We start from the raw sequence: 13536 nt of genomic DNA, 5'->3' as shown, positions 1-13536 counted from the left end.
TCTGGTTACTGCCAATCATGCCACCCAATCTGTCTTCCTAGTGACTCCTTGGTTTGAAAGAGTGAGCGGGTGGGAAGGAGCAGGCTCCCAGGTTCATTCATTCATCCCACAGATCATTATTGAGCATCTCCTCTGTGCCAGACCTCAGCAGTTGGGGATACAGCACTGAACAAAACAGAGATGGCCTCTGCTCTCAGGAGTTCATGGGACACATAATCATGTCATATGTTAGGTGAAGGGAAACAGAGCAGGGTCAGGGGACAGAGTGAAAGTGAACAGGGCTGCTTTAGATACAGGGTGACCAGGGAGGGACCCGGAAGAGGTAGGAGGTAAGAGTGGGGAATCGTCCTTGAGGCTCTGTGCCTGGCATGTCAGGGCCAGAAAAGAAGCCAGCGTGACCGGAGCTGAGCTGGTGAAGGGGAAGACTGGGTTAGAGAGGTAGTGTCGGGAAAAGGGACAGATCATGCTGGCGGTGTGAGCTGCTGTGAGGACTTTGGCTGTCACTCTCAGTGAGGTGATTCTGAGCAGAAGGGTGATGATTTGACTTGTAGTTTACAGGATCTCCTGGCAGAGGGGAAGGGAAAGTGGCCTTGGGAGGCAGCTGGGAGCCGCCTACCCTGGCCCTGGGAGCTGCTGCCTCTGAATGGATGGGAGTCATCATCGCCAGCACAAATCATGCCAGAGCTGAGGAAGGGCTGCGCAGGCACTGAGCTAGGCAGGGGATTTCCAAGGACAGGAGGAGGTAAGTGGGCTCAGTTCATCAGTCCCAGAGCACTGACTCTGGGGCCCTGAAAATACCTCCAGTAGGAGAACTGGGTATGGATAAGCCCATGGACAGCATACAGCCCTGTACTGTCCTGTTGGGTGGCCACTCACCACATGTGGCTGTGGAGTAACTGAAATGTGGCTAATTCGCATGAAGATGTGCTGCCGGCAAGGGCAGAATGCACAAGGGATTTTGAAGATGTAATACAAAAGAAAAGAACAAAATATCTCATTCATAATCTTTTATACAGATTACAGGGTTTTATTTTTGAATGTTTTAATATAATGTTTGTTTTTTTTTAAAAATGTAGAGATGGGGTTTTATTTTGTTGCTCAAGGTGATCTCAAACTCCTGGTCTCAAGGGACCCTCTGGCCTCAGCTTCCCAAAGTGCTAGGATTACAGACATAAGCCACCACACCTGGTCCTGATTACATGTTGAAATGACAATTGTTTGGGCATATTGGTTAAAACACACTATTAAAATTAATTCCACCTGTTTCTTTTAGCTTTTTCTCATGTGATAACTAGACAAGATTAAGTGAGACACGTGGCTGGTGTTATATTTCTATTGGACAGTGCCGATGCTGCTCAGCAACCTCTATTTCAAAGACAAGAAAACAAAATTCCACTGAGAGGAAGGGTTTGTCGCAGGGTATGCAGTTGGTTGACAGAACAGCAGCGGAAAGAGCAACACCAGAGGTGGGAATGTGGGGAGGTGGGGGACCCTCTGGGTGGATCAGGTTTGTCTGAGGTGACGCCTAAGTGTTCCTTGATGCCAATGATACCATTATGAAATAATGATTATGGCAACCATTTACTAAGCGAGCACTGACAGGGCATAACTGCAGTGGCCCCATCCTCAACAACCCTGCAAGATGGGTAGGTTTTTCTTCTTATTGTTTGCACATAAAGAAACTGAAACTAAAGAGTAATATGCCTGTGGTCACCTGACCATCCTGCTAGGAGTGGACGAGGAGGCTTCTGCTCCAGGATCTTCAGGGTTCAAGCCTGTATCTCTCCCCACACACCTTCAGGCTGCAGATTAGGGAGGCCTGTATTCCTTGCCAGAAACTCCCTATAACCCTAGACCTGCTATCTGGCGATGGCAGTGCTGTCCTGGCAGTGTGTAGACAGACTTTATACCCACCTTAGGGGCCACTATGGGGAGGATACAAATTTCAGGAAGCAGTGGCCTTGCCAGCTGGGTATAACTTTGGTATTGTGATGGGGGCCGGCTGCTGGACCCAGGAATGCCTCCTCCACCCCGGCTGGGCTACAGAAGCACTGGGAACATGGGACGATGCCTGTGACTGCTTTCCTGGGAAGGAAAGTCGGGAGGGAGGAAGGGAGGGGGCCAGCAGCTGGTCACTGCTGTTTTTAAGACAAGCAGCATGTTGCTAAGAGGCATCAAGGGTTAAAAAAAAAAAAAGATCCCAAACAAAACAAAAAAAACCCACCACCAGAACACAGCTCTCCAGGAAGTCTCTGGCACTGTCTTAAACACGCTTCCCAGCAGTAAGGCCTGGCTCTAGGCAAGAAAGGATGGAAAGACCCCAGTTTACCAAGCCCCTCCAGCAGGCACATAGCGTTTGTTCTGGATACTTCCAAACACACCATGGGATCTCATTCATGTGGCAGCCCAGCCTGAGAGAGCGTATTACTCCCAGTTTGCAGGTGGGGGAGGAGAGGCTCAGGGAGATGTCAGTCAGTGCTCCTTGGTCACTCAGCTACACTGCAGCAGGGCAGGCAGCCCACATCATTTCAACCTACATTTGTGTGACTTGAAGACCCACCACGATTCTCTGACACGACTGGTTCCTCAGGCCTTCCTGGGGAACAAATGCTGAGAGTGACACCTGTGTGGATCCGCTCCTTCAGCCACTGGCTGACCGTTGGGTAAGGAATGAGGAGGGAGGCTTCCTCTCCATTAAAAATAGTGAGGAAGCCTGGATGTGGTGGCTCATGCCTATACTCCCAACACTTTGGGAGGCCAAGGCCAGAGTATCACTTGAGGCTAGGAATTCAAGGCCAGACTGGGCAACGATGGCAAGACCCCAGGGAGAGAAAAAAATTAAAAATTAGCCAGGTATGATGGCATGTGCCTGTAGTCCCAACTGCTTGGGAATGTGGAGGTGGGAGGATTGCTTGAGCCCAGGAAGTTGAGTCTGCAGCCAGCTGTGATCACACTACTACACTCCAGCCTGGGTGACACAGCGAGACCCTGTCCTCCAAAAAAAAAAAAAAAAAAAAATAGTGTGGGAGATCCCCTCTCTCTCTAGGTTCTCCTACTTGGTCATATTCTTCAGAACTCCTGACTGGACCCATAAAGATGCTCCTGTAACCCAAGTAGTCAGAACTGGCTGTGAAGTCACAGGCATGTCCCTTCTGCTCTCCAGGCCTTGGCTGCTAAAATAATGAAGACTCTTCCAAGTACTGAGCCTTCGTGCTGCGGGCTCCTCACCTTCAATCTGTCATCCAGTCTTACAGAGGTGGAAACCAAGGAGTAGAAACCTAAGTCAGGCTGCTGGTAAGCGGCAGAGTCAGCACTCACACTCAGATGCATCACTCTGGTTCTAATGGTGAGCTCTTTGCCATGTGGTGGCGCCTCGGATGACTTCTAGTGCTAATTTCCCATCCCAAGACCCCCACTCCCAGATCAGATGCTGCCAACACTTCCTTCAGCATTGCTCCCATCTGCCCCTTGTTCCCTGAGCAAGTAATTATTGAGAACCTTGCTTTGATGATGTCACTCCCTCACTCCATAACTCTCTACAGCTCCCCAGCACTCCATGGAACATTGGGCCAAAGTTCCGAGGGGTCTTTAAAGATCACCCAGGTAAACAGTTACCAATTACATACCATGAACTCATCACCATATCTTGCTATTTCTTCACAGGCAGCTTGGCTGTCTCCCACCAACACTCTGAGTGCTAGCTGGCCAGTGACAATTTTTGCCTTGTGTTTTTATCTTACCCACGGTATCAGACAAACAGTAGATGCCGGCTGATTAGTCTTCAGAAGCAGAATTCTTGAACTTAATCAAGGGCTCCTAAAGTGGCACTTCTTCCATGAAGTCTCCCCGGGTCCCTCTAACAGTTAGGAGATTTCTCCCTCTTCCTCTGCAATGCTCTGTATCCTTTGCAACATCTCTGTGACTCTGCATTTTATTACAATCTGTGCAGATGTGGAAGTGAGGACAGCAGACAGGTTGGTTTCAGAGCTGAGTATAGGGAAAGGTTGAAAGTGGAGGAGGAAAGCTATGAGTGTCGGGACCAAGCTGAGAGAAGAGTCCATAGCCAGCTCCGGCGGGGACGATTCCTGGTGTCCAGCACAGGGTGTGGCTCATAGCGGGTGACCATTGAAATAACTAGATAGTGCAATAACTGCTCAGACGCAGGTGCGTGGCCAGTGGTGGCTGGAGGTGGGGGCGAATTTCCCAGGCAGGAGGGCTGGCAATGCCCCAGGAGGGAGCCCAGTCATCTGCACCATGCCAGTCCCCTTGCTTCTCGCCCCACAACCTCCCACAGCATTTCAGACCTCTCATGCACGGGGCTGGCTGATGGTAGTTTTTCTCCTGCCGAATACAGCCACAGAAAATTGAGATCATTTCTCTGATGTGTTGGCAGCAGAGAAAATGGCCATTTTTCCTATTCCAATTCAATAGTTGCTTGTTTTTGGACAAAGACCCCATAAGCCAGCCTCTCCCCAGGAGGGACAAGGCAGGGGACAATGTGGTCATCCTGGGGCAGGTCACCTCCTTGGCTAGGAGTCGTGGGCCACAGCGGTCATGAGGTGGCAGGGCTCCAGTGGTGGGTGGAGGGACCACCAATTAAGGCATTTGCAAACATAGACTGGCAACAGGCAGTGAGGTCAGAGCAACAGGTAACCCAGGGCCATTGCGGGGTGCTCAGGGACTCAGAAAAAGTTGACTTTGCAGTCCCCGAACACAAGGACCTCCACACCTGCCACTGTCACACTCCCCAAATCAGTGGTGTAAGATCAGACAGGCCAAACAAGTACATGTAATCCCTGCCCCTGAACTGATTTTTTGTAAAGGTAGGTAATTAGTAAGAAAATCCAAACATGCGAAATAAATTGAAGGTTGCTTAGGATCCCAAATGCCCTGGGCAGATAAGAACAGCCGGCATGTGGCCTCCATCATGACAGCTCCCTATTTCCCTCAGCCTGCCAGTCACTGCTCCTGCAAGGGCGCCCCCAGCCCCATCATCCCCTCCCTCCTGGTCCATCCAGGTGCTCTACCCCACTGACCTCCTTGCTGTTCTTTGATTGGTCAAGCCCACTCCCCCTAGGGCTCTTATCCTGGCTGGTCGCTCCACCCCGAAGGCTCTCAGATATTCACTTAGTTTCTCTCTCACCTTAATGTCTTTGCTGAAGGACGTACTATCAAATGATCATTGGTATCAATGCTGGGCATCCCTCCCTTGACACACACACCAACCTCAGAATTTCCAGTTCTCCTTACCCCGTTTCCCTGTCTTTAAAAAAAAATCGCACTTGCCTGTAATCCGAGCACTTTGGGAGGCTAAGGTGGGTGGATCACCTGAGGTCAGGAGTTTGAGACCAGCCTGGCCAACATGGTGAAACCCCATCTCTACTAAAAACACAAAAATTAGCCAGGTGGGGTGGTGCATGCCTGCAGTCTCAGCTACTCGGGAGGCTGAGGCAGGAGAATCACTTGAACCCAGGAGGCAGTGGCTGTAGTGAGCCGAGATGGCGCCACTGTACTCCAGCCTGGGCGACAGAGCGAGATTCCGTCTCAGAAAAACAACAACAACAACAAAACAACAATAAAAACCACTTATTGCCTTTGAACATATATAATTCACTTATTCAATGTATTTATTATTTACTGTCTGCCTTCTCCACCCCCAATATACATAAGAATGTATATTGTGCATCCTTCCTCTGACAAACATACCCACCATGAGTGCAGGGATTTTTTTTGTGTGCACTGACTACAACCAAGTGCCTAGAACAGTGCTTGGCACATGGTAAGCACTAACTGAATACTTGTTGAGTGACAATGTCTCTATGTGCATGTATGTGCACAATGGTTTGTTCACTGGTTCATTTGACAGACATCCCCTCCCAGACAGACTCTGGGAATACGGAGGCAGGGAAAAGATCACACACGGTCCAGATCCATTTGAGCTTTCAGCCAGCAGGAAGCCGGGCAATGCAGACTTAAAACCATGGTAAATCTGTCATGAGTTGTTCTTCTTAGATTAGGGATGGGCTTTCAGGAAGACGTGGTGGATATGCTCTGCCCTGAAAGCTGAGTAGGCAAGGGAGTGGAAGAGTGTTCTGGTCAGAGGGAACAGCATGTACAAAGACCGTGACATGCAAAAGAGCATGACTTATTCAAGGGACTGAAAGAAGCATAGAGGGCAAGGGGAGACAAAGGCTCAGAGGAAACTGGAGGGTCAGTGGGCCCTGACAGCACCAGGCAGGACTCACTCAGGTATATGGGCCCGCATGGCTGGCTGCCTGCATCTGTGTTGATTCTGTTGGCAGAAGACAGAGAGGTATGACAAGAAGACCTCTAAAGGCAGGGTCAGAAAACCTGACTTCAAGAGCCAGTGTGGCCAGGACTCTGTTGAGCCTCAGCTTTGCCTTGCCTAAAAAGGGGATCACAGTGCTGCGTTCAGAGAGCAGCCACTGTGACAAAGTCATCATAGATCTGAACTGGAGAAGTGTTAGAATGTTCAAGGTTAGCAGTGTGTGGCCATGACTGAGTGGGTGTGCACATGAGTGTGCATCTGCGCTCCTGCCTCCCACCAACACCCTTCTTCCACCATGACAAGGTCGCTGCATCACCTGTACCAAGCCACTAAAAATACACTGGCGTCTGGACCAGAGCCAGGCTCCCCCAAAACCCTGGGGGCTGGCTGAGGTGGGGAAGGAGAGACCAGGAAGGGCTGAAAAGGTTGTGAGGTCCTCAATCTCTGGGCAAAGTGGTCAGTCACTCACTATCAGACCCTCACCATGCAAGGAACAAAGGCTACCCCTGAGGTCTTGAGCTGTGCCTTCCTCACCTTATTGGGGCCTGTTTGAAGATGGGAATGTGCCTCCCTTGTTGTACTGGGTGCTCCCCAAGTGCAAGAACCATTTCCCCACTCCCCCACCCCCACACCACTATTCTTCTTCAGAATAAGAGAGAGTTTGCCACTCAGTGTGACTGTGACTGATTCTGTTTACGGGTTGGCCAGCTCCAGGGCTGTATTCCTGGGGAGGGGTCTAGATGTAAGGGTGGGGTATCCTAGCTGCCTGTTCTCTCAAGGCCAGGGCCCCATGGGGTCTGATGTTCAGTTCTGGAAATTCTTGGATGGAGATACTGCTGAGAACCTGGACCATTTTAAGAGTCATCCTATCCATCCTGGTAACACTGGGTACCTCATTCTCTAACTCCTGTGGTCATGAAAGACAGGCCCAGGGAAACAGAAAATCTGAGAAACTCTGCCAGCAAGCACACATCCTGCCCACTGCCATTAGTTTGAACTGGACAGTAAAAGTCATGTAAGAGAAGAGAATAACCAGCTGCTCATTCTCATAGGCCAAAAAAGTGTGGGTGAGAATGAAGCAGGAAGGATTAAAGTTTGATAAAAAGCAGAACTTTTTGAGGGCAAGTAATGTCCTAGATAATTTAGGCAAAAAGAGATTTCCTTCAATTATCTTTTCTACTTCCTTTTTTTTTTTTTCGCATTGAATTATTCATCCTTGCACTCATTCATTCATGCAACAAGCATTGAATTATCTAGGTAACTGCTTCCATTTTCCACTTCATCTTGCTGGATTGTCTGATAGCCAGCAGGGCCTGGGGTGGAAGTGTGTATGGCAGAGAGTGGGTGGGAAGTGGTGGTGGTGGAGAGCTGAAAGGGGTTTAGAAGTAAGGGTGAGGTATCCTAGCTGAGATAGCAGAAAGGAGATAATGGTACCTGGACGCAGACTGTGGGTGCTGAGACCACTCTAATGGCTCGCTTGTCCCCACTTGTTGCAACAATGGCTTCACTTGTCTCAGTCCCCCCTTTCTTTGGAGGTTCCATTTGTCCCCCAGAGACCCTGTGCAGTAGCTAGATGACCGTTGGCTCTCTGTGATACCCTGTCCAATCCTTGGGGACTGCTGGAGCCAGCTGAATTGGTGATAATAAGGCCTACTTTTCTTTTCATTTTAAAAAGACAGAGAAGGAAAATTTTTAAAGAAATTTATGTTCCTAAAAACACACACACACACACAACTGGTTCATTAATCTCTTATTAAAATTCTGTGTTGAGCACGGGCAAGGAAGAAGTAAGGAAGACCCTGGGGAGGAAATGGGGAGGAAGAATCATATCCACTTGTTAGCATCGGCTGCAGGAATCAGGGGAGAGAGGTATGGGCTTGGGCAGAGAAAAATGAGGGAGTTAAGAAGGGGCTTCTCCATCATAGAACAAAAGAGTTGAAAGGGGGCTTGGAGGGCACTGCCCCCTCTCATTTGGGAGAGCGGGAAAACAAGACCCAGAGAAGTGGGTGAAATACGTGTGGCTACACAGCAAACTGATGACAAAGCCAGGATTTGAACCCAGATATCCTATATCCTGAGGACTGTGTGATTTCAGACCGCTTTGAATTTCAAGACTTTGGACCTTTGACTCATTCCCCCCAGCTGGACTTTGAGCTACTGAAAGAGCTGGGGATCAGGTGTGGAACCCCTCACATTTCTTTCATAGCACTTGGTAAGGTTTATTAATGAATGCTACTAGTGATTGATTATCATGACTGCTTGCAACCAGAGGCTGGCTTGAGGCTAGAAGCCCATCATTGGAAGAAGCTGCAAAGAGAGGGGATAGTAGAGGTGGTGGAATCTGTTGAGAAGTCTGGGGCAGACAGCCAAGCCAGGAGCCCCATTTGGGCTCTGGTGCTTGTTCTGATCCCAGAACAAACTTGCAAAATGACCTTGGTCAGTCCCTTCTCTGTGTGTCCATTTCCTCATCCACATGAGGCTGAATTTGGCGGTTCCTCTTTCAGTGTTGTGGACACCATTATGTGCAGGGCAACAAGGTAAGACTCTGCCCCCAATGCACACTCCCCTACCCCAGGTAGGCGGGCCAGACCCCAGTGGTGGGAATTGGTGCCTCTCAGGGTTTCAGTTTCTGCAGCATCGCCAGCACTCACTACCAATCTCAGGTCCAGGGTCTATCAGTTCCAGACAGGTCCCTGGCAAGGGCCTAGGAGACACCCAAGTTTAGCTCTGGTATTCCACAGTGGCCTTATCCCCCACAGTGAAGCACCAGCCATTCTCAGAATGGATTCCAATAAAGCTCATTTTCTGCCACCAAGTTTATAACACATCCCCACCTACTGGTCTTAAACATTAACAAGGCTGTGTTGTGAATATGGCTGTGTGTGGCCAGAAGAAAGATGGGTGTGGGAGAGGGGAGACGAGCATCATCCCTCACGCCCGGCAGTAAGGGGGTCTCCCAAGGGCTGATGCTTACCCTGTCCTGCTGTGTTCCTCCTGCATCTCCAAAAGGGCTCAGGACTTGGGCGATCAGGGATGGGGTGGGGTGTGTGGACACAACCCACAGGAGAAACTCAAGGTTGCTGGGCTGGGGATCATGGAGGTGAGGACACGTTTTGAGATAATGTATTCAGAATGACCCTGGGCACTACATTTGTATCCTGTGAGACCATGTCATATAGCATGTCACCTGAGACACTTGGATCTTGTATGTGCCCACTCAAGGCGCATGGCATGGGCCTGCTCCATCCTTTTACTCTCTTTGTGGTATCTCTGCCTGTCTCCTCCCCTGCCCCTCTTCTACCCTGTACCCCAGAGCTCCCTTTTCAACTGATGCTGGGAGGGTCCCTCAATGCAGAGTTGTTCTCCTGCCCCATCCATTTCTTCTGGGCACCTGCTATGTGTCAAACACTGGAGAGCCATGCAAACATGTGGAAGACATGGCTCCTGCCCTAAATGCAAGAACGTGGGGATCAGGAGGATTGCACAGGTAAGCATGCCCATGTATACCCCTCACACAGCAGCCTACGAGGAAGAAGTGCTAGAAAAGTCGCATGAAGTACCAAAGAAGTCATGGAAAAAGTTCATTTATTTCTATCGGGGCATGGGGACTGCTGGTGAGAAGCTAGGGGGTAATCTAGAGAGGCTCCCTGGAGGAGGTGACATTTGAACTCAGCTTTGAAGGTTAAGTAAGAATTTCTGGAGGCAGAGTAATCCAGATGGAGGGGCTGGTGGGTGCAAAAGCAGAAAGGCAGGAAAGTGAGAAAAAGCAATACCTCATGGGGCACATGGAGGATGGCGAGAGGCCAGTATCATGGAAGTGAAGATGTGGATTGGGACAAGATCAGAAAGGGCTTTGGAGGCCAGGGCAATGAGTGTGCCCTTGATCCTAGAGGCTGTGGGGAGCCAGTAATGGTTCCTGAGTAGGGAGCTGACATAATCAACTCTCTAATAGATTTATCCACCACGCTGACCTCCAAACTCCTATTTGAACTAACAATGGGGCTGGGAGTCTCCTCAAAGATTAGGTACAAGAAAGTGGTCTTCACAGACTTTCCCTGGAAGAAGCCTGGAGACTGGGAACAGTATAGAGGTGCCCAGACACACCACTCTGCCTATCTCATGGGCTGAACTGGGCCCCGAAAAGGTAGTGGGGCTCCATTCACACATGGTCTCTGTCCAAGAGTCCTGGCAGAAACTGGGAAGGGGAGAGACAGACCAGAGACCATACTGCCTGTGGAAAGGGGGAATGTGAGGGAGGCAGCCCAAGGTCACCCTGCCCGGTGGCACCAGAGTCAGAGTGAAACCCAGGCTACTTGGCTCTCAGTCTGGCCGTGTGATCAGAACCCTGTGACCTCAGTTGCCTGCCAGGCACAGAAAACTGCAACTGTCCCTCTATCCCCCAGTATTTTAGAAAAGCCCAGGAACCCCAACCAAGAGTCAGCTCAAAGGGAGACTAAGTCCCTGTACCCTATTCTTAACAGAGGGAAGGGGTGGCTAGGTGGGTGTCAGACAGCCCTGGAGGAGGAGGGCGGTCCAGAGGAGAGGGGGTTTTATTGTGGGGGGATTTCTATCATACTGGCCTTACCCATCTGGGGGATCCCCAAAGTTTTAAGTATCTGCTGGCACCCTTCTCTGAGACAGGGTGGAGACTGGCACCCTTCTCTGAGACTGAGACATGGGATGGAGAAGAGAGTTCAGGACTCAGGGAAGGAGCTTGGAAATGGAGCCACATAGTCAGGAGGAAAACGTCTGCTCAGTGGGGCGATTCTGACCCTACCTCCTCAAATACCTTCTTTCTGCTCAGGCAGCCAAGCCCTCTGTCCTTATGTGTGCTGTCACTGTGTTAGGCACTGGCTGTGTGGAGAGACAGGGAATAAGCCCATGGCTCTGCCTCCACCAATCCAGGGCTACTGGGGCACAGAGAGGGCACTGGTGCCTAAGGAAAAAAGGAGGCCAAGGCCAAGACCAAAGGAAGGCAGCCAGGACGCTAAGGCCCAGCTGGAACTGCGTCTTAGGAACAAGGCAGGATTCTGGCAGGTGAGGAAGCGAAAGGGATCTTTAATTCCAGTCTCAGGGATCAGCAAGGTGGGCAGAGGGGCCCTAATGACAGAGTTTGAGCTGCCCATCAACAGCGTTTGAGGTGAGGCTGTGGTCGGGCTTTGGGAAGGGAATTCTGACAGCAAGATGAAAGAAGAGGGGAAGAAGCCACCTGGACTCAGGCCTGGGTTTCTGGGCTTCCTCCTACTGGGCAGGGAAACTCCCTGCCGGCCAGTGCTAGGTCACAAGTGCAGTCCATGCAGCTCCAGCGAGCAGACAGGCAGCCCACCTCCCTCTCCCTCAACCCCATTCTCAGTGTTGCACACAGAGCCTAGAGATTTCCAGTTCCCCGCTATTCTCCCACTTCCCCCTATCTCACCCTCGTCCCCCTGCTGGCACGCTGCTCTGCCCATTCCTCCCATAAAGAACTGAGGTTAGCGGTCTCTGGTGAACTGAACGCACAACAACCCCCCTGGAGTCACCTCAGCCAGGAATAACCAAGCCACCCACAGCGGGAGGTCCGCCTGCTCCCCTCCCCCCTCCTAGCCCCAGGACCCTAAGATTCCGAGAGCCCCTTCCTTTTCTTATTCTTTCAACCTTGAGAATGCGCTTTGGTCGGGGTGAAAGAGGCCGCTGGTTAGAGATCTTGGGCACACTCCTGGCGAGCTTGGGCAGGCTCTTAGGGACTGGGCAGATCTGGGCAAGAGCTGAGCCCAGCACATCGAGGGCGCTCTACCAATGCAGACAGCCCACTGCCCCCTCCATCTAAGCGCCCTCCATCCTGCCTGAGGCTCAACCCTCAGCATGGAGCACCGAAACACCCTCACCCCCCAACCCCACCACGCCTTGCTGGTTGAGAAAATGTATCCCACGTCTGCTGGTTTCACATTGGGAGGGAGCAGAGGGCCCCGCTTCTTCATTCTCCTCTCAGAGCTGTCGCCCTCCCACCTCGGTCTGCGCCCCTCGCCTCCTGGAGCGTCTCCAGCTTGCGGAAGGCCCGCTGCAGCCTCCTTCCGTCTGGTCTGAGTTCCCACTCTTGGGGGCTGTTCAAAGACCCATTGCCCGCCACCCGTATGCCCGCTGTCCCACCGCCAAAGCGCGCCAACCCCTGTCCCTCATTCTCCCACCCGCTTTACCGCGGAGCCCGGGGCGAGCCTGGGGAGCAGACGCAACAGATTGCAGAATGCGAGAGCGCGGAGCCCGCTCCCTTCGCGCGCCGCCCGCGGCCCCGGCCTGTGCCGGTGCCCAGACCCCCGCCCTCCGGGCTCGCCTAAGCCGGCCATTTAGATGCAGCTCACAGAACCGTGGGCGTGCGAGCCGCGGCGGCTGCCCGGCCCGGAGTCAGTCCACTTCCCTTCCCGAGGACCGCCGCAGGAAGCGAAACGCCGGGCGGCGCGGCCCCGCACCGGCCTGCGCGCCCGGGGCGGAGAAAGACGCGATACCGGCGGATCCCAACAGCCCCCAGGCTGGCTGACCGCAGGGGGAGACTGGGGCGGGGGGAGGCCGGGACGCGATCGGGAGGATCTCTCGGATCCCTCTAGATTTCCGTGGGCGAACACGCCCCCAGACCCTCGGGTTTGAACCCTTCTTTATAACCCGGAGAGGACTGGAGCGACGCCCTCCCCCCACCCTTTTCTGGTGCCGGGCTCGGTCCCCTCAGCTGAGCTCGCCGGAGGACTCGGGGGCTGGCGGTAACTCGAGCTGCAGCCCGAGACGCCAAACCCGGAGTGGCGGCTGCGAGTCCAGGCGGTGTGGGTGCTCTTCTCCCCATTCTTCCCCGTGCCCCCTCCAGTGGCGCCTGCCGCATCCTCACCCCGAGTCCCCGCCGCGACTCTTACCGTGGGCGAGCAGCGCCGAGAGGCAGAGCAGGGCGGCGCCGCCGCGGCCCGACATCCCCGGGGCCATGGCCGAGGCGGGGGCGGGAGGGGTCCGAGAGGGCAACAGTCGACGACGACTTGGCCCCAGGCTGGGCTTGGTCACATCCAACTCAGGGCGGCCGTGGCGCCCGGCTGTCTCAGATGCAGCTCCGGGGCCAGAGAGTGCAATTCGGGGACACTTTGCGGGGAGGGGGCGTCCCAGGCCCTGGCGGCTACACCCTCGGAGCCGGTGGGGGCGCAGCTCGGGGCGGGAGGAGCCTCCACCTCCCCCAGCTGGTGCCCCCTGCAGGATCTGCGAGGCGCGTGGGGAGCCGCACGTGCAGTCCCGAGCCC

General features: G+C 52.8%; 1 protein-coding gene across 2 annotated transcripts in view; it reads right to left on the bottom strand.

Moving 5' to 3' along the window:
- Positions 1 to 13530, bottom strand: part of TMEM132E (transmembrane protein 132E) — a 58513-nt gene extending 44983 nt beyond the window's left edge. For both annotated transcript variants that reach the window (XM_011937676.1, XM_011937677.1), the window contains exon 1: positions 13165 to 13530. In XM_011937676.1, coding sequence (XP_011793066.1) covers positions 13165 to 13231 — 67 coding nt within the window. In that variant the 5' untranslated portion in view covers positions 13232 to 13530. The remainder of the gene's footprint in view (positions 1 to 13164) is intronic.
- Positions 13531 to 13536: the final 6 nt, after the last annotated feature.

Source organism: Colobus angolensis, unplaced genomic scaffold (assembly GCF_000951035.1).
Source record: "Colobus angolensis palliatus isolate OR3802 unplaced genomic scaffold, Cang.pa_1.0 Scaffold167, whole genome shotgun sequence".
Taxonomy (NCBI): domain Eukaryota; kingdom Metazoa; phylum Chordata; class Mammalia; order Primates; family Cercopithecidae; genus Colobus; species Colobus angolensis.
This window is presented reverse-complemented; position numbering and strand designations above follow the sequence as displayed.